This window comes from Gadus morhua, chromosome 3, assembly GCF_902167405.1.
Source record: "Gadus morhua chromosome 3, gadMor3.0, whole genome shotgun sequence".
Classification (NCBI taxonomy): Eukaryota; Metazoa; Chordata; class Actinopteri; order Gadiformes; family Gadidae; genus Gadus; species Gadus morhua.
Genome location: NC_044050.1, coordinates 27,049,261 through 27,071,580, shown reverse-complemented (window position 1 = coordinate 27,071,580; position 22,320 = coordinate 27,049,261). Strand labels below are relative to the sequence as shown.

Here is a 22,320-nt window from a genome sequence, read left to right as displayed (position 1 = left end):
CTCAGGAAGTTCTTTATTATGTGTCTACACACCGATGTTCTCATCGGTTCAAATATATTTCCCCGTTCCTCTCCTTCACCCTGGCTGAAAATACTCTTTGCCATATTGACTTTTTCTATTCTTAAATGCATAAAAAGCGATAGACATGCCGATTGTTAATCGCGTCTGTCTGATTCAGAGATTAGTAATGCACACTCTCCTCTCCATTGGAGGAGGTGAACTCCACATCAACAGCTAATAGGGTGGAGCAAATCCCCAACCATCACACCATGCAGAATAATAAGGTTATATATAAACCCAGAATAAGAACCCTCTTAGCTGCACTTCCTCTTAAAGCTTTACAAAAAATAATACACCATTACGTCTGAAGGTTGCCTTTCCCATTATGTACATTTAAAATGCGTCTGAGAATGCACAAATTGAGTTTAGTCTATATACACTCACTATAGCCCCTTTCGAACATGCACTCTTTCCCTGCAATGTTCTGGATCGCTTCCTGCATGGGGTCATAAGGTGCAGCGCATGGTTTCGTATTCTATCAAAAACAATGTACCATTACGGCTGTAGGTTGGCTTTCCCAGCATGTACATTTTTTAAAATGCTATTGAGAATGCACCAATTGAGTTCAGACTAAGTTCTGAAGCCCTCCCTCCCACATGGGGTATTTCCCTGCAATGTTCTGGAACATTTCCTGCATGGAGTCATGAGCTGGTGAAGTGAATAGTAGTTTATTCCCCACTATTCACAGAGCCTGAGGTGAATAATTGTTTTAGTATACTGTATACTACACGTGAACCTTGTACTATCACGCACACACACATAACATGTGGCAGCTACTGGGGAACTGTGCAATTCCATTCGAACAATCTATTTATTTATCTATTCATTTATAATATTATATTAAATATTTATTTATTTATTTATTTATTTTCTAGTTAGATTTATATTAGATGTGTTAGCTTTAGTAAGATATATATCAAGTGTTTTATTTATTTATTATTTTATTTATCATACTGTATATATTGTTTATGTATGTTCCTTGTCCTCTTTTTCATTAAGCACCAGGGGGGAGCTCTCCCAAATTTCGATTTACCTGTACTTGTACCTGTACTTTGACAATAAAGATCATTCATTCATTCATTCATTCATTCATTCATTCATTCATTCGAACACTCCAAAAATAAACAAGATAATACTTTTTGCCGGGATTTATTTGTTTTTATTAGCGGTTTATTTGTTTTTATTAGCGTGACGAGGCGACCATCACGCACGCAATACAATATACCGAGTTTGAGATCTCAATCATGGGATATTGCCCAATATCCCGAGATAACGAACCAATCAAATTGCACCATTTTAGGAGGTTCACGTGTAGCATATACTAATTGGAGGTATCTGCATTGCCGATATGCCTGCTCGCGGTACGGCTGTGTTGTCGATGGGAGCAGTAACGTTTCCGGCAGAGATGCTGCCTAGACCGTTCTCAACCACAGAGAAACCAACAACTTAAAAACAAAGAATAACTTCCACAAAATTCAAACGAGAGGCAGTCCCACCTATTCCAACCTCACTTCTTTATCAGACTAAAGACTTCGAGCCAATATTGCCACTAAGATTTTACTGGCTTGATGTTTACACTGTATATTACAGTTGTGTTGTTAGACAGTTATTAGAATCTCTATCAATAAAACAGGGTTTATATTCTTAATAATGGTCCTACACTATCTATGTTCATTAGATTAGACGGACACATGGGTAACATGGGTCCGACCTGATTGGCTTTCATGTGGAGCGAGCAAGCCAATCAAAAGACTCCGCTGATGACTTCATTGAATCAATAACAGTTTTTTCTGATGCGCCAATGCTTGCCTTGGGATTCGATGGCAATATGAACACCGCTTATTTTGCTTTCAAACAAGCACCTTTTTTGAAGAATGCCTGACAACTGGTCAGAGGGAGCTCCTCTCAGTATGGCTATCTGTTGTCCATAACAATTACATTACCGCCACCTACTGGACTGTCCCAATGTCCATGGCCCCTTGCACCGGCTCTGCCACGTGTGAAAGAGGCGCAAGGCGGAAATGTCCCAGTGCGTTGCTGCATGCCTGGATAGTGGGAACACCTTGCAGTGCCTGAAAGCTTATCCGGAACTATTTGGAAATAAGCTTGAAACAGCAAAGGTTTCCAGTATGTCACACTATTGACTGCCCCAATTAAACCTGATCCACCAGCAAAACTGCTTGAATAGAATATATATAGTTGAAGGCGATGATCAGGATCAAGCTGAATTAGAAGCAACATATGGGTGTACTTAAGGGGCTTCAGATCCTCACCTGGGAGTTACCGTTGACTTCTACCTCCTCAGCGAAGTGGACCTTGACGGGATTGGACCGGAGCTTTGCTCTCTTCTCCGGCGTGATGAAGGATGACTTCGGGCCCTGGGGAGAGGACAGGTAGAGACAGATGGAGAAGAACTCTGAATAAAGTGAACTTTTATGTAAACATTTGAATATCTGCCAAAATACTGCCAAAAATAGTTTCATAAATCCCGATACAATTTAAATTTACATAACATAAATCATTTCACACAGTATATGCCAACACTTTTTACAACGGTCTCAAGAGTTTGTTTTGCATCCAAACTAGAAGAAAATATTGACGCCCGTGAACTCGAGTGTAGCCCGAACCAGACCAGGCAGAACCAATCCATTAAGAGCCGTATATCCTCGTCCAAAATGGTCACTGAGTTATAGCAGTACTGCAGACGGAGCGAGGGAAGGCAAGGGCCGTTTGAAATATCGGGACCATGTTTTGTGCAGCCCTTCGCCAAAAGAGGTTCAAATTTTCTGATCCTCAATTAGAGCCGATGGATGAATCATTTATGCCGTTTCGACGCTAAGAATTCATTATTTAATTTCCTGAACAGTCATTGGGGAGGATGACGCAGCACAGAACACTTTGAGGAGTCCATTATGTTTCCCAGTTGCTTTTATCCCAATAGTCCACTAATAGAAATGGAAATAACGGTACGCGCCCATGTCTGTGAAACCCAGTTCCATTTACAGTTGACTCTGACCGTCAACCAATGATATTGTGCGCTCAAGCATCGCTTTTAGCATGATGCAATTATGCCAACCTTTTCAAACGTAGGAATTTTCTGTCAAGTCATGACTTATATTTTTCTTGCTATATTTGAAGCTGAGTTCCTGCCTGGATGCGTGTAATCATTCACTGCGCTGAGTTATACGTTTCAAGCGGTCGTTTCACCAGGAGCGCCGGAGACTTATTGAATGAGGCTCGGTCATTTATTGAAACGTTTACCTCAGCTCAGTGCGTAGTACTTAAGTCACGAGTGATTGATGCAAACTAAGGCGGGTTACCCCTGTGCAGTGACATGAGGACAATGATGAAACACAATGTGCAAACATCTTCAAGGAAAAACACGCACACGGAAACAAACAAACAAACACACACACACACACACACACACACACACCGACACAAAAACCAATACACACAGTGACTTTCTCACACACACACACACACACACACACACACACACACACACACACACACACACACACACACACACACACACACACACACACACACACACACACACACACACAAATCAACCAACCTCACAAATCATCAAGAGTTACAAATACAGAGACCACCATTTTTCTATCAGCATTCTATTAAGTAACGTAGGGCTGGTAGTAAAAGTAATAATAATAATCCCGGTAGTGATGATAACAACAATAACGACATCATCAAGTATTATAGAATATATATCGTTGTTCTCATCACACGCTGAGCGGATGTGCTAGCTGGTAGACCCCAGCCACCGTAGTGACATTAGGCCTGATGAAGGGTTAACCCAGAGTTAATCTAGTCCAGTTAACCTAGAGGTGGACCCACACATCATCCCGCCCCATTCCCAGTCGACACACTGGGAATCAATAAAGTGAACGAATGCACACGCGGACTAACATCCAAGGGTGTCATTCTGTTTTTAATTTAGCTTGGTTTCTAATTTCCACTGTCAAGTCTTTGTGTTTCAGGTACATTTTCCAACTATTAAGTTTGAGATGTTAGGATATACACCTTGGATTAATCGGATTAAAACACAACATAAACAACATTGTACACTGTGCCTATGACTGTGTATCGGTGTGAAAGTATCCAACAACTGATGCATTTCTACTTAATGCTAAAGGCTTATGCAGATGGGCTGATCAGCAAAAGGATTTAGCCATTGTTGCAGACTTTACAAGAAATCATGGATAAGAGTAATCATTTTCCCCCATCTAACAGCAGAAGTCGGCAGAACTCCTCCGCATTAGTACTGACACTTAGTTTCTCACTTCTATCTCACACTCTCACCCACAAGCACACAAGCACACAAGCACACAAGCACACACACACACACACACACACACACACACACACACACACACACACACAATCGTTCACACAAACAAACAAACAAATTGATATCCGATGATGGAGCGTGCCTCCGGCTCCCTGAGGTGATGTGGATGCTCGGGTCGGGTGAGTCACCATAGATCTGGAGTGATGACCTTGGTCGAAGCATGTTTGGCTTACAATTGCCGCTCCTGAACCTAATGTTACCCACGGTGACCTGTTTGATGTACGGGTTTGTTGACAACGGCAACAACAATGTACGAGCCCTGCAAGTGCGTCTGTGCGTGCCTATGCATGCGCACGTATCTGTCTGCCATTTGGAAGCAAAGCATGCGATCTGTTTGAACGATATAATTGAACGGAACGGAATGTAGTCTGTGATTGATGAACAACACTAATGTTGCTAATGCCTTACATGGATGTTTTGCACTCTTCTGTCTTTACTGCGCAACCCTCAAACCCATGTGATGGGAGACCGTTTAGTTAACTTTGTTCTTCTAATTTTATCCACAGAATGAATGCTACCTCAGTTCTATTAGGACTTGTGTGGTCGGGAATCAGATATTGAGCTGATCTGGTAAAGATCACCATAACAAACCCAAAGGAATATTCATGTACGTAGGGTCGGCCTAGCTCAGAAGGGTTGACTTCTAACCGGGAGGTTGCTGGTTCTATCCCCAGCTCCTGCTAGTGTGAGGGGCTGAGCTCGAGTGCCGAGGTGTCCCTCAGCAAGAACCCTCACCCTGACTGCTCCAGACGAGCGGACTGTCACCCCGCGTGGTCGACACCGCCGTCGATGTGAGAATGAACCGTCGTAAGTCACTTCGAATTAAAGCATCTGCTAAATGCACTAAATGTCAATGTAAATGTCAATCGATGCATTCATAAAGATGAATAAATAAAGAGCACTCACCACCATGGTCCTGAGAACTGTCATGGTCACGATATCCTGACACTCCCTGCAAAGGTCAGAGGGGTCAAAGGTCACTGGGCCGTCCCACCACAACGGATGCGTCACTGTGTATGTGTATGTGTATGTGTATGTGGGTGCGTCTGTGTGTGCATGTGTGTGTCTGTGTGTGCGTTTGCGTGTGTGTGCCTGTGTGTGTGTCTGTGTGTGTCTGTGTGTGCATGTGTGTGTGTGTGTCTGTGTGTGTGTCTGTGTGTGTGCATGTGTGTGCGTGCGTGAGCGTGCATGTGTGTGTGTGTGTGTGTGTGTGTGTGTGTGTGTGTGTGTGTGTGTGTGTGTGTGTGTGTGTGTGTGTGTGTGTGTGAGCAGCATACCGTATGTATGTATGTATAAAGAGTGGGTCCAAACCTGATTATCTCAGCAGCCTGCTCTGGAGTCAGGTCCTCCGCGGCCACATTATTGATCTTCACCAGCTGGTCGCCAGGAACCAGACGACCATCGGCAGGGCCTCCTACACACAGGGACGCACACGGACAACCACACACACACACACACACACACACACACACACACACACACACACACACACACACACACACACACACACACACACACACACACACACACACACACGGACGGACACACACGCACATGGACGGACAGACACATGCACGGACACACACACACACACACACACACACACACACACACACACACACACACACACACACACACACACACACACACACACACACACACACACACACACACACAGGCTGGTTACAATCCAGTACATGCTCCGGTTTAACAGCCATGTCCTGAGTGCTAAGCAGGGCATAATGGTGACACCGTGATTTTTTTAAACATGCATTACATGATACTCACACAAACACACACACACACACACACACACACACACCGCAACAGTTAATTGATTGTTCCGGAGAGTGACTAATGACCGGGAGGAGGAGAGAGCAGAAGCAGCTGATGTGGGAGAGGTAAGCTATTGCCCACCTGGGCTCTTTAGCACTTATCTTTATATACTGCTGTGTGCACACACAGGGTGATTCCTGAGGCACCTCACACTCTGGTTTCCGTGTAAATGAACAACCATCAGTTAGTGACACGCCCCACACCCCGGCACAGAGACACCTATAATATGCAAGCTATATGCAAGCAGAGCAACCGCTGCATGCTGTGATGTTTCGACCACACACTTAACATAGCGTCAACTATCCTCTGCTGTCAGATGCAGTGAAAAGTGAGTGTGATTTAGGAGCGGGTTGGCTGGTAACCGGAAGGTTGCTAGTTCGATCCCCAGGTCCTCCTAGCGGAGTGTCGAGGTGTCCCTGAGCGAGACAACTCAACCTGACTGCGAGGGACGAGCTGGCTGTCGCCTTGCATGGCTGACACCGCCGTCGGTGTGTGAATGTGTGTATAAATGGGTGAATGTTGTGCAATATTGTAAAGCGCTTGTAAAGCGGCCACTGGTTAAAAATGTGCTGCATAAATTTGTTCCATTTAACTATCTAACTATTCTTTTTAAATGATAATTTGCTACAACTTGGTACTCTGTGGCTGTAGTAGTTTTGTTTAGTAGTTAAACTTCTATGGTAACGATGAGTCAGAGAGTACGACTTCAACGGGAAGACGAAGGGACGCCGTTCATGGGTATAGTGGAGGTCGGGCGCGATGAGGGGTGTGATGTGGGCGGAGTCGGCTCCGGAGACGACCCTCAACGCCGTCGCCCGGGGTCTGAACCTAACGCGACTCAACGCGGGCGTCTCCAGGAGAGGGAGACGTGCTGAGGCGTGACATCGGCCCTCGAAGGCTCGCTTATGTGTGGCCATTATGCCACCTCTTTGACCTCGTCCTGTACTTCAACTGGAAATCATAGCGTCCCTGTACGTCCACCCCTCCCTCCCCCCCTCCCTCCCCCCCTCCCTCTGTTTACTCCTCCATCCATCTCCTTGCCTGCCTATTCCTGGTCAAGGACGAGTGGCCATCCTCATAGCCCCATCAAAAGCCTCCTTTTACAACTGACTATTTATTTTCATGACTGGATAACGCTGTCAGAGCGCACAATATACAAAAACATTCATCCCTCACCAGACCGTAATAATACAGCATCAAAGGGTTTTCAAAATAAAGGTTAAAAATACATTGTCAGGTGTGGGTGAATGTGTGAACCTGTGACAATCAACACGTGTGTGCGTGTTTGTGTGTGTGCATGTGCGTGTGTGCGTGCATGCGGGTGTGTATGTGTGTGTGATGTGCGCGCATTTAGGTGCGTGTGTCTGTGTGTTTGCCTGCTTTGGTGCGTGTGTGTGTGCATATGCGTGTGTGTGTATGTGTGTGTTGGTGTACGTGCGTGTGTGCATGCGTGCATGTGTGTGTATGTGTGTATGTGTGCGGCGTTGGTGTGTGCGCGAGTGTGTGTTGCCTGTGCGCGCGGGCGTGCCTGTGTATGCGTGCGTGCGTGTGTTTGTGCGTGCTGTACATCAGAAGGACTGTAACAGATGGCTCTGACACGGCCCCAGACAGCGGCCCTCAGGGGCCTGGGGCAAACGGGCCATTGAACTCTGCCATCGGCCCGACGTGGCAGACTGTCCTGATAGACACAGAAGGCCGCACGGCCAAGGTTTAACGTGGGCCGTGTTGTTCAGACCTCAAACTACGTTGTATTAATGGATTTGTTCTGTACATCCAGTTGAAGAAGAATAATGTCAGAGAGAGCCATGGAAATTTGCCAACATTTTATAAACGTATATCGACTTGATCGATGGACTGTATTTGTAATCCAACCTGTTGTTGATTGGATGTTATAGGTGTCATTGACTTCGTTATTAAATATTCATCTGAAAGATTTGATTGAAAAGATGGCGCCTGTTTCATATGTAATTTAAGTGAAGGAATGGGTTGTATCTCTCTTGTCTGCCCTGAACCAGAACATTGGGGGGTTAGAGACTATGATGGCCCCATCCCAGCTGAGGGACTACAATTACAATAAGGACATTTAGCAGACGCTTTTACCCAAAGCGACTTACATCGGTTAATACACATTAACACACCGACGGCAGAGTCAAGGCGACAGCCAGCTCGTCAGGAGCAGTTAAGGTTAAGTGTCTTGCTCAGGGACACATCAACACTCAGCTAGGAGGAGCTGGGGATCGAACTACAAACCTTTCGGTTACGAGACAACTGCTCTACCTCCTGAGCTAAGCCGACCCGGCCTACTGCAGCAGGAATCCTCCTGAATCTGAGATCCCTGAAGGGAATAGTGTCCTACTATTAAGTTACTTAAATAGTAGTAATATGTAGTTAAAACTAAATAATGAATTAAATATCTGTGTTCCCTAAAGGGAATAGTCTCCTACTATTAAGTGACTAAAATAGAAGTAATATGTGTGTTTAATAAATTAATGAATTAAATATCTGTGTTCCGTGTTCTGGGAATAAAGTGTTCTACTATCAAATCACTTGGTAATAATTTGATAGTAATATGTGGGTAAAATAATAATAAAATATTGTAATCCCTTAAGGGTTCTTTTAAAAGGGGTTTCTACTACCAAAAGACCAAAATAGTCGTAAGATGTATGTAAAATAAATTCAGAAATGTAATATCTGTACACCCTGAAGGGAGCTTTGGACAGAAGTGTCGACTACTAAACGACTAAAATAGCAGTAAGATGTAAGATTAAAATAAATGAATCAATCTACACATGCATAGCTGCACCTTTCATCACTGAACGCAGTACACAAGGAAACACTTTAAATCAGGACATAAAGCCCTGAGGCAAACGGTAGATTGGCACATTAAAGAAAGACAGAGAGACATCAGCTGTGCATATCTCCTAAAACGCGAGAGCCTCTTCCAGAGGCGGTTGGTAAGCACTTTTTTAGAACAAAACCGCCTAAAGTGATCTATTTTTAGAGTGCTCCAAAGGGACCGGGCAGACTTCTGTACCCCACCACAGCTTCTTACAGCAGGGAGAGAGGCTGACGGGAACCGCTTGTAGGAGAATCTCTTCAGCGTTTGCATCATATGAATATATTTGTTTTAATTGTGCTATAAAAAAGGACGGCCCTCGCTGTGCTCATTTCTCACATCGTTAGCCTCATTGCATTAATTGCATAAGAAAGTCGTATTTCGGTCAAATTGTGATGTCTAACCTAACTACTCTCCTAACACTGCTGATTCACTCTGCCTCATTGGCTGTATCTAATCAGAGTGCTGAAACTTTTGGCCTTTTTGACGCTAAATACAAGATGAACTTTAAAATATGACAACAGCAATTATGCTATGAGGCTAAGCATATTCCGACACCTCAACCTGACTGCTCCCGACGAGCTGGCTGTCGCCTTGTCTCGTTGACTCCGCCGTCAGTGTTTGAATGGGTGAATGTTAGGCAATATAGTAAAGCGCTTTGAGTGGCCACTGGTTAGAAAAGCGATATATATGTAAATGCAGTGCATTTAAAGAGGGGGAATAATTAACGCAGCTTTTTCTTTTCACCTATGGCTCCTCGGTTCTGCCGCCTCCGCTTGCCTAAACCCATTCCCCTTTTCCAGCGGCCGTTAATTGATCCTTCTCATCCTGTCGCTGCGGCTCTATTCCCAAAAGCCGGCCCTTCCTGCCCTCCTGGCTCACCCTCTCCTCTCTCCACACCGCTTCACCACTCTCCCCAGCAGTGTTGCCAGATTGGGGCAGATTTCCTGCCTAATCTGGCAACCCTGGCTGCAGCGCACTGCAGCCAGGGTTGCCAGATTAGGCAGGAAATCTGCCCCAATCTGGCAACACTCCTCCCCAGTGCCCCGCGACACGCCAATAATACGCAGGTCGAACGGCACGCAGAGGCAAAGCAAATAGATTCCCACCTATTTTATTTCGAAAAAAACGAGGATTTTGATGCGGTACGGTTACCCTTTTTGACCAAGGGCTACGATTGAATTATTTTGGCTGATAATGCAGCTTCATATTTCCAACGCAATAGAGTCTTGTGAATCCCTCTAAGAAACACCTCTGTATCTTCAGAGCGCAGGGAGAGACTTTGTAAGGACATGTTGTGTCTCTCTTTGGTAGAGTCACATTAAAGGGGGGAAATTATGCCACCAGGTGTGAGTGTGATTGGCCAATACAAGCCTTTTGAATATCAGCCTTTTCTTGTGTTTCGGTGACATTACAAGTAGGAGTGTCCACCTAGATCAGGGATGGGCAACTGGCGGCCCGCGGGCCGCATACGGACCGCATCCTCAGTCAGTCAGGCCCGCACATAACTTTTATTTAATATAATAATAAAAATAAAAATAAAAAATCGAGTTACAGAAAACTTGGTTAAGAAAGAAAAAAAGCAGAGTATCTGTTCATAGAATTCAAAGGCAAACCCATGTGTCTAGTTTGCTTAGAAGCGATATCAGTCATGAAAGATTGCCACTTAAGTCGCCACTACAACTACTACAACTGCCCTGAAGTGAATATCATGCTTGTTGGGTTTGAGTTCATTGAGTTGTTGCACTTAATGTTGGGCCACTGTTTTTCAGTTTTGTGACATCATTGAATGATGATGTATGTGAGCCCTTTGCAGTGATCAAAATACTAACCAATCATGTGGCTGTTTGAGCATGGAAAACATGAAATGAATGTATTTTGGTTCAATCAACATACCATACATAGGTTATGATTCTGGATGATTTTGTATGTAGTGGCCATCCCCAAAATGCACCAGAATACAGGAAATCATATCCAACAAATTCAAAAATGTGTAGCTTCTCTTAGTTTATGTCTAGTTGAAGTGCACAGTCACATGGCCCTCTGATGGTGATGACGAAGAATTGTGGCCCTCTTTATCATGAAAGTTGCCCATCCCTGACCTAGATGCATGCTGGATAGATCAGTCCACCAGCCTACCATCATACATTAAGGTGTACACGCCCACTTGTGATGTCACCAAAACACAGGAAAAGGCAGTTTTTCAAACGGCTTGTAATGGCTAATCACACTCACAGCTGGTGGCATAATATCGCCCCCTTAAGTCGACAGCAATTAATTTACAAAAGTGTAGGGTTGACAATTATTGATCTATCTGATTATAACACCCAATATTTGTCATATTTCTAATTATCAGGATGGCATTTTCATACCGATATGTTTCCAATATATATGTGGCAGAGATGCCATTCACTGTCTATGACTTCAGCGCTGACTGCTTACCGATGGAAGAGAAGAACACACCAACGCAAAGTAACACCTAACATAATATCAAGTCGTGACAAAAACGGACTCTCAGTTGTAAAGCGTTGCGTCTTGTAGCTGCAGTTTTTACATTCAATTCTCTTCCGTTTGACGTGCCTCTAGACAAAGATACGATTTCCTGTAGCGTCCCTCTCACATCCAGAGTTCATTGGTGGTGTGTGAAAGATGTCACAACACAACTGATATCTCATTCGTTATCGCCCAAAAAGGCCATGCAGGCTTCTCAATCCTCCCCCCATCCTGTTTATCAATGTCTCTTTTCGGTCAACACAAAAATGCGACAGCGAACCAAATAACTAATTCATGCAGTCACCAATATGCTGTGTGACCGGACTTTAGAAGAACTTAAGTGTACTTATATTTTTGCATGTTTTTTTCGTATATTTTCGAATATTTATATATTTCCATCGCTTAATTTCTGAATAATAAACTATATTTCTCCCTCAGGCATGTTTGAGCAAACAAGCAAACTATATTGAGACCAGAATTTACTATTTACTAATGCTGCTCTCCATTTGTATGGTACACCGGTACGCCCAACCTGCTCTAGCGAGAACGTGACGTAATTTCCTGGCTTGCAGCTAGTGTTCCAGTTTGTCATTGTTATTGTTAGCTACATTAGCCTCTATAGCAAACCAGCTTGAAGACAAACAACACAACTTTACATTGTATTGCACGCACATTAACACCGTGCAATGCATAAATTGGTGATCGGAATAAAGTAGCAATGTAATCAAGTGTATGACCAACGTGATACAAATAAACAAAAAAAAATCTCTTTACGGGCGCAGCCATTTTTGTGGTTGAGTCGCAGGGTCAGCCTCACTGAACTCGGTCTACTTTCAGAATCCCGGGTGGGACCTCCCAAAAGGAGGCGTTCCTCCGTGAAATACCGCAAGAAAGCTGGGAGGTTTATACCTTACGAATCGTACGGATAGGCGTAGTTACAAATGGATCACAGCATAATGCTTTGATTTGAAAATGTTGTGCTACCTCAAACAGGTTCCCATTTAGTAAACAAGAGAACATTCCTTTAGATGCCAGTGTGAATTCTCAAGTAAAGGTGTACTTTAAAAAGGTACCTGGGTTGTTAGAATAAGGTTTGTGGTCCGCAAAGTACACAACGAGTGTCGAGGCGGCCCTGAGCAACACACCTCACCCTGACTATTCCCACACCGCCGTCGGTGTGTGAATGTGTGCATGAACATGTGAATGTGAGGCGATATTGTAAAGCACTTTGAGTGGCCACTGGTTACAAAAGCGCTGTATAAATTGCAGTCCTTTTACCATTCATAACACTGTCGTATGTTGGATAAACCTTAGATCAACGGATGGTAGACAGAGTGCTCCGTGTGGGTCCTACCTGCTGTGACCTCCTGCACCAGGATGGGTGTCTGGGAGGTCAGACTCAGACCGTGCGAGTTGAGCTCCGAGCTCCTCTGGATCTGAACCGTGAAGCGGAAGGAGTAGCTCCTCTGGTCGCCCGCCTGCTCCCCGCTCTTCCCGTCCACCGACACCCTGTCCCTGGATAAAGAACAGCCAGTCAGATGCCAGACAGTCAGTCAGAACCAGTCAGACGGTTAGTCAGACAGTCAGTCAGATGCCAGTTAGGCAGTCGGTCGGACAGTCAGTCAGACGCCAGACAGTCAATCAGACAGACAGTCAGAAGGTTAGTTAGACAGTCCGACAGTTAGTCAGATGGTCAGTCAGACAGTCAGTCAGACAGTCAGTTAGCAGCCAGTCAGTCACTCAGAGAGTCAACGCTGTGGAACCTCCTAGTGGTATCTGATAGTGTTGGTATAGTGAAATTAGTATGTTTCGAATGATTATTTATACGTTGTTCATTACTGAAATATGTGTGGATTTTTGTGCAGACAATGGTTGAATCAAGCTGAACTTAACAATGAATGGTCCACATTTGTTTAATTTAATTGTGTATGTATGTATACATATTCATGCATAATATATATATATTTATGCATATATGTATATATACAAAGAGAGGCAGCAAGACAGAGAGGGAGTGAGAGAGAGATGGAGCCAAATCAAAGAGGAAGACGGATATACAAATCATACATAGATTATACAAAAAACATTTTAAAAAAAGGGTGATGCAAGAGTGCGATGGAGAGACAGAGACAGAGACAGAGAGAGAGCGAGCGAGAGCGAGAGCGAGAGCGAGAGCGGGTCGGAGAGCGAGAGAGAGAAAGAGAAAGAGAAAGAGAAAGAGAAAGAGAGAGGTAGAGAGAGAGAGAGAGAAAGAGAGAGAGAGAGGGTGAGACAGAGGGCGAGAGACAAAGAGAGCGAGCGAGAGAGAGAGCGCGAGGGGGCCCCAGGACCCAGGGGGAAGAGCGGTCGGCACCTGCTGAGCGAGTGGGAGCGGCTCCCCAGGTCCCGGGAGCGCCTCAGCCATCGCCCGACCACCTGCTCCACGCGGCTGGTCCGCCGCGAGGGGGAGCGGCTGCGGCCCGCCTCCTCCATTTACCTGCAGAGGTCACCCAGAGGTCAGCCAGAGGTCAGCCAGAGGTCACCCAGAGGTCAGCCAGGGGTCAGCCAGAGGTCACCCAAAGGTCAACCACATACACTCTAGAAATATGTTATATTTCAATTCATATATATATATATATATATATATACATATATATATTTAACAATTATTTGCCGAAGGCTCCGTGAATAATGTCCTATAAAGAATAAAGAAATTTGTAATTGCTACACATGAACACCCCAAAAATAAACAAGATGACACTTTTTGCCGGGATTTATTTGTTTTTTTATTAGCGGTTCATTCGATTTTTACTAGCAAAGGAAAACAATATCCCTCGTTTCAGATTTTCTCATTCATGGGATATTACCCAATATCCAGAGATAGCGTACCAATCAAATTGCGCCATCTTAGGAGATTCACACGTTGCATATACTAAATATATACATCGTTTCTACATCCGTCTTTTAATTGATTAGCCTTCTATTGTCTTTTAATGATCGTCCTTTCAATGGTGAGTGGTGGTGAGGTCATTTCCTGCCTCTGCAAAGCACATACACTTTGTGTTGGGAGGGTGCCATTTAGTACGCAAATAAAGCAAGTTATACAGGCACGTGTGACACAGACCCACACACTCAGACACAAACACAAACACGCACACGCACACGCGCACGCACACGCACACGCACACACACACACACACACACACACACACACACACACACACACACACACACAGACCACACAAACACGTCCAGCAGCTGGGGTTATGGATATTGGGGGTTGGTGTGAGTCCTGTGTCTCTGATGGCTTCAGACTAATGGGCCCCAGCCACACTTACGGCCGTTCCTCTTCATCTAGTGTTCCCTACTGAGGCTAATAGTCGACTGTAATGGCAATAAAAAACGTTTTTCCTATCGGTTTACTCATGCTAAGAACATTGGACACCAATTAGTGCTTCTACGATGAGATTCTGCCATGTCGTGTGTAAGCTAGCTGATCGACCTAGTGCTTTGCCACTAGCACTGTCGAGGTGATGTCAATGTGATCGGGGGAAACATGAAGACCTCATTGCTATCATTCTGAAATCTGTAATAGTCATGTGTTCATGTTGCTGTGTGAGACCGAAAGGGTTCACCTTCTCGGACACTCGTAGCGTAAGGTCCCCCAGTGTGTATGGAGGTGTGGATTAACCGTCAGAAAGCAGCAAGAAAAAGAGCTCAGTCTTTATCGCAGCAGTGCTACCACACTCCCACGTTTTCCATTGATCATAACACTATGAACATCCCCAAAAGAAACCAGAATCCACCGACAGCATCCTCCACCCTACCACACACAGACGCACAGACACACAGAAACACAGACAAACACACAGACACACAGACAAACGCACGGACACACAGACACACAGACACACAGACACACAGACACACGGACACACGGACACACAAACACATAGATACCCACACAGAAACACAGAGTTATACAGACACACAGACAAACACAGCGACACACAGACACACAGACATACTGCTGCTCTGTCAGGAGGCGTCAGACTTGGCTTCAGTCATTAGCGGTAACCCGATAGCTCCCTCACATCATCGCTGGACTGTGTCAAAGGAAACGTATACCCTGCTCACAGGAGCCAACGCTTCCTTCTGCAGGGACAAATTACTTGATAGAATCCCCTAGCGGATCTATGAATGAATGCATTAATGAATGACGGAATCGAAGGAGATATTTAAAGATGGACAGGCAATTAATCCTGTCATCGTTGCGATCTTTCCATGCACTCCCGGTCCAGTAGCCCGGAGACGCCAACACTCATCGCTGCTTCTTCACTGGAGTTCCTTCACGCCTTGCCTAGTGGGTCCTCCCAGCACGCACTTAGCAGCTGCTCCTCTCCGTGGCTAGGTGCTCCAGTCTCCACTTCCTGGGTGATCTTGACTGACGCGGCTCCTCACCCTCGTCTCTGAGAAGTCAACCCTGTCTATTATCTCAGCCTTCAGGCCGTTACACATAAAATGGCAAAAATAAATCGCTTTAGCTCGTAATGGAGGTAGAGCGGGTTGACTTCTAACGGGAAGGTTGTTGGTTAGATCCCCGGCAACGCCTTGTTGTGTGTGAAGGTGTCCCTGAGCAAGACACCTCAGCCTAACTGCTCCCGACGAGCTGGCTGTCGCCTTGCGTGTGCGACTCCGCGGTCGATGTGTGAATGGGAGTATGAATGGTTGTGGGTCGCTTTGGATAAAAGAGTCTGCTAAATTCCCTAAACGTCACACAGGTTCGCGACCAGATGCAAATGTGGAAAGTGTTGAATGAACAGCACATTTTATATGTTATATATATATGTTTTATATATAACTCAAACTAAGCTTTACACATGAATAAGGTCTCAGGAACCTTGAACTTGACCAGGCCCTCCCTCAGCTGAGAGGGGCGCGGCCATCCCTTCCAGTACAGGACAGAAGCTTGGGTTGAGACAAGGGGGATCGATATACACTACACATTTGGTGGCAATCCAGGCTTTCTCATTTGGCCTTGGCCTCCGATTGATTTTGTGTCCAAGAATATGAAAATCAGTGATTAAGACAAAGCACAGCCTTGGCGGTTTCCAGCGGCCGCTGTGAAACATGCTTGGTCCTAAGCCAAGCGTACACACACACACAGTATGGTGTTTACAAGGACTGCATGGCTCACACGCAAGAGTCCCCATGAAGACCATGCCTCCGCAGGACTCCCCGTGGATCCCTGGATCAAGATCTTCATACCCATTCACAAAACAGATTTAGATTTGATTATCCAAAAATGAAAGGGGTGATATTATGCCAATTATGAGTGTGAATAGCCATTTCAAGCTGTTTGAAAATCTGCCATTCCCCGTGTTTTAGTGACATCACAAGTGGGAGTGTCCACATAGATGTATGATGGATAGATCAGCAACATTTGCTACAGTCCACTGGGTAGGCTGGTCGATCTATCTATCCAGCGTACATCTAGGTGGACACGCCCACTTGTGATGTCACTAAAACACAGGAAAAGACAGATTTTCAAACAGCTTGTAACAGCTATTCAAACTCACACCTGGTGGTATAAAATCACCCCTTTAACGAAACTCGTCTGTAGCAATGTCCATGATACACTCCACCTAGGTGTCTTCTACTGGGCTCCGCCAAAACAAGGACAGGGTGGTGAGGTTTGAACCGGTTTATTGCCACGGTTGAGTATAATGACCCATAGCAGGAGGTGCCACGTGTTGCCATGCCAGAGATCTCCTGGAGTGTGTGTGGCGATGGCTGGTTAAAGGTCCCATGGCTTGCCACCAGGTGTGATGTGATTAGCCGCTACAAGCCGTTTTGGAAACAGGTGGATACGCCCACCTGTGATGTCATAAGGGGCAGATTTCCAAAACGGCTTGTACCGGCTAATCACACCCCACCGGGTGGCATGCCATGGGACCTTTAGGTGTAACCTGTGCATATTGATTGCTCAAATGTACAACAGGTGTTGTGCCCCACCCAGCCCCAGAGTCCAATCACTCTGACTCGGGCCAGGTGAGGCTGCTTCAAGCTGCCATCATCCACACACATCATACATACTATTCCATGAAAAAACAGCTCTGTGACAACGCAAACACCTTTACAATGAACACCTGCCCTTTATCAGTGAACACGTCATCCATTCACTGATGAATGAATGATGTACCTATGAATACATCTGATACACAGATGTCCATATGGATGGAGGATAATTGACGGGCCGGTTGATTAAGTGACACCTCATCCACACGGTTACTGTACTGGTGGCGTAGACTCGCATCGATTGAAAGATTGAATGATGGAATGACGTCATCAGGACACCAGCACCCCTCCCCTGTGCACCTCCGTCTGGAGCGGTGGCAGGGATGTAAGAAGGACAAAGGGACGCTCAGCCAGACGGACATGAGTCATGACGGGCATTAACACTGCATTAGAGTCAAGGGGGCGGGGGCTGGGGGACTTAGGGGTGCGGGGTAAGTAGGGGGCAGGGAGGACTTGAGGTTGAGACAGGAGGAGGGAATCAATTGGATCCAACTGGGGGTAAGGCAAATGGTAGGTGGACGAGAGAGAAGCACTAGAGTAGCACTAGAGGAGAGGGAGGGGAGGAGAGAGGGGGGGGGGGAGAGGGGGAGGAGAGAGAGGGGAGTGGAAAGACAGAGGGACTTAGCCCGACAGTGATCTCCCTTTGGGGAGTTTGAGTCACAAGCACATTATCCGTCCATCTGTCTGTCAGTGTTTTCCCTTCTCTCTCCCTCCCTCCCCTCTCCTAGTTCCCTCTCTTCCTCTGGTCGCCCGGTCTTGACGGCCAGGTCTCGTGTTTCACCGGCGGGTCGCAGCGGGAAACACGATACGACAGCTCGCTGCGCTCGTGTAAGAAACACTCAACAAGAGGTCTGAAAACGGTTATCGGACACACACACACACGTTCAAGACGTCCAGGAGGACACCAGAATGCACTCACTTAAATCTCCAAATCACATTTACATTTCAGGGAGATGAGTAAGATTTCCAGCCAAGAAGGTCTGTAATCCAAGCAGATGGCCGTGGAGAGTATTTTTTAACTCTGAAACAGATCAGAGGAGGACATAAAGCAAAGCAGGACCAATCCGATCCCCTGTTTATGCATACTGTCCTATCAATAAGGTTGTTCGAACACACACACAAAACCACATTTGAGCTCCCAGATGGCCAATAACAATTCAGGTATGGATCTGTGCAATGGAGGCATGGACGGAAACGATGGACAATTGATGGCCCTAATGTGACCTCCCATGCAGCAGAAACAGCAGGCTCAAGCCACAATCTATAACCTGGACAGCTAGAACCCAGGGAACTTGGAATCATGCCTTCTCTGCATCACCACTGGTGAATGCAAGGCCACTGCCAACTCAAATGGGCCTTACGATGTAGAGGTGGAGCGCTGATGTGGGGGGCTATGAGGGGATCGCCAGGGAAATAAACTCCGGCCAGCTTTACGGTATAAATCTTCTTAATGAAGCATGCCTCTCACTGTGCCGTCCGGCCCTCCTGAGACTTGGAAACGCAGCTTAGCCCAGGGGTTGCCAAACACAAACTTGCTTGCTACAGGAAGCTTGGTGCAGGGCACTGAATCCATCTCGACGCCTTACTCCACAAAGCCTTTCACTGTCCAGACAGATGGCTCCGGAGAAGGCATAAAGGCAGGGTAAGGGTGGGACGTGAAGCCAGGGACATGTACTGGACTACTGTTGTTTTTACTCAAAAGCTACTGAAGATGACACCAACTGCTAGTCATTTGAGAAGGAATGCCTCATATCACCAACATAAAGCACCATCTGTTTGGTTGAAACACGGACATTAGTTACAGACCGGGTTTCCTTGAAATGGATGCCAACGGAAATACAATTCCTCTTAGCACAGAACACAGCGATTGTACAGGTGTACACAATCAATCTAAAAAAATCTAGTTTAATAAGGGTCTGCCGAAATCGCAAGGAACACTTGAATTTGTTCATTATTGTAATTTGAATACATTTTCCTAGAAAGAGTGCTCGTTTTGTTATGCTGGTCTGTTCACCTCAGCTGCATTGTGCAGAGCGAGAGCCAGGGCTTTGACACTGGAAAAGTAAGTCATTCATGAGTTTGTTTGCTGTCTCTGTTAGTTGCTGACTCGTGTTTCTCTAGCTCGTTTACATGGCTCCTCATTTGAAGGGAATCTACAACATGAGGAAGAACGATAAATAATACCCTTACTGTAAAATAGGCCTGATATCCTTACAAATCAATACTTAGACCTGCGGCCACTGTGTTTATATCTTTCGAGTCTCCGTTACACTTGTCGATTCAATGCGACCTTCATCATCGGATCACAGCAGGGTGCCTTCTGAGGTCTGCACTGCCCCAGATCAGAGCGATGAGCGAGACCACATGCCTAGCTTCTCAAGGTTCCTTCCTTCTTAATTAAGGCATTTTTTTTCTAGTCCTTTTGGCTAAGAGCTAGGAAGTGTCATTTATATATGGCCTGTAAAGCCCTTTGAGACTATAACTGTGATTAAGGTCTTATGAAATTAAAATGGACTTGACTTGACCACATTCTCGAGGACATCAGACTGGTGTCCTGAGGACATTAGGCTGGTGTTCTGATTGGACTGCAGAGGAGGGGACAGCATCTGGGCCCGACGTGGGCAGACTCCGGTCGACGTCGTTAAAACCACAGCGGCGCTACCCGGAGCCGCCACGATCTATCCCCAGCACTCCCACGCCGCGAGACACAGGGGGACTCATAGCACCGATGGCCTCTTTAGTAACCCGAGGCTCATCGCTCGTTCAGGGTGTGGTTATCTTTTAAACATCGACAGCTTCGTAGCATTTGCGCAAAAACTAACCTAACCTCCACTCTCCTAACGCTGCCGATTCGCTGTGCCTCAGTGGCTATATCCTAAGAAAATCAGAGTGCTTTTTACATTCCATAATCACTATCTGCACATTGCTCAAGTCATCTATTTGACTTAGGCATTGTTTACGCTGAACATTAGTCGACCTATCCGATGTCTTTCTTACAAATAAGAAAAAAATGATGTTCAAACGGCCAGGGGTGTAGCCAGGACATTATTTCTAGGGGGGCCAGCTCAGGCCAGTCTTTATTTTGGGATGGCACTTGATTGTCCGAAACATATATTTTAAAACTCACGAGACGTGACACTCAGAGCGGGGGTTTTCCCGCGGTCCGTCAGGCCATAAACAATGGATTTAATAAAAGTTCCTATGGACACTAATAATGTCTTATTGATAATTCCATGTTATTGGAATGGGTGATTAGATGATGTGCTTTGTGTCATGATTATGGGAGGGGGTTCGGGACCTTAACATGACACAGGGAGGTTTTTTTTAGTGCAAGTGACAGAAAGACAATAATTGATTCAGGTAAACCGTAGCATTTTAATTGCAATATTTATTTATTATAAGAAAATCTAAGATTTTAAAAGTATTATATTTAAGCAATGGGGGCCGTTGCCCCACATAGCCCCCAAGCTACCCCCCTGCAAACGGCAAAAACTTTCAGATTCGAAGTCAGGACGTTTCTGACCGGTGGTCATTATTACAAAACTTGTCGAACGCAAGGAGAACTCTGTCTAACAGGTAAAACGTTGGAGAACAGAGCTATTGAATACAGCCTCTCAAAAATAAATTACTGAACAATGGAGAAATGTGACGATTTACGACCATTAAAACATTTAGGATGAAAATATACCAAATGTCAGATAGCAGAGCATGTCAGTTCCGCATAGAATGTCAGGTAGCATAGCATGTCAGGTAGCATAGCACGTCAGGTCAGCATAGCATGTCAGGTCAGCATAGCATGTCAGGTCAGCATAGCATGTCAGGTAGCATAGAATGTCAGGTCAGCATAGCATGTCAGGTCAGCATAGCATGTCAGATAGCATAGCATGTCAGATAGCATAGCATGTCAGGTAGCATAGCATGTCAGAAGGGGTAAGAGATTGTGAATTGAAAAATGGGATGAGAAACAGAAAGGAGAGTGGGACATATTTGTTCATATAAAAGCGTTATTATGGAAGTTATACATAATCAATGAGGTGGTGAGAATTCTTGACATTACACTAAGCATATGTGATTATTGCTGTGGTTTGATTCTGTTGTTCAGTGTACTTAATATACTTCAGTGCACTCCCCAGTCCAGCTGACATGGTGAGTGTGAGGCCTTACTACATCCTTTTTACAAGTTCATAGTGCGCAAGTTCGTAATGAGGTGAAACTTTACGTTACACTCAGCACATTGGATTATTGCTGTGATGTTCTTTTTTGATGAATTAAATACATTTCAAATACATTTTAAATTCATGGTTTGTTGTGTTCTTTATCAGTGTTTATAAATGTGGATGTTATGGAAATTCGGGGGGGGGGGGGGGGGGGGGGAGAGCGTGTTGATTAATGTTGTGTGTTCTCATTTGTGTATGTGTAACTGTTTAATGTCAAATGTTGTCTTATTTGCGTTTATGCCTTATTGGTGTACGTTGTCTTATTTGTGTTTAGGTCAAATGTAGTATGTTGTCTTATTTGTGCATATGCCTAATTGTTTTCTATGTCTATCTGTTTGTTGCATAAATCATAAAATAAAAAATTGATCACAAAATAAATAAGTCCTGGTCCAGGGGAAACACCATATTTTTCCTAGATTTTCTTTAAAGACAAAGGATTGTCAAAA

The 22,320-nt window shown here is 45.1% G+C and overlaps 1 protein-coding gene across 1 annotated transcript in view; it reads right to left on the bottom strand.

Annotated features, from left to right (window-relative positions):
- The window catches only part of frmpd1a (FERM and PDZ domain containing 1a), a 48,360-nt gene that overhangs the window by 17,501 nt on the left and 8,539 nt on the right, over positions 1-22,320 (bottom strand). The window contains 5 exon segments of the mRNA XM_030352387.1: positions 2,334-2,438; positions 5,342-5,387; positions 5,747-5,849; positions 12,955-13,115; positions 13,954-14,076. Of these exon segments, the coding sequence (XP_030208247.1) occupies positions 2,334-2,438; positions 5,342-5,387; positions 5,747-5,849; positions 12,955-13,115; positions 13,954-14,072 (534 nt within the window). The 5' untranslated portion in view covers positions 14,073-14,076.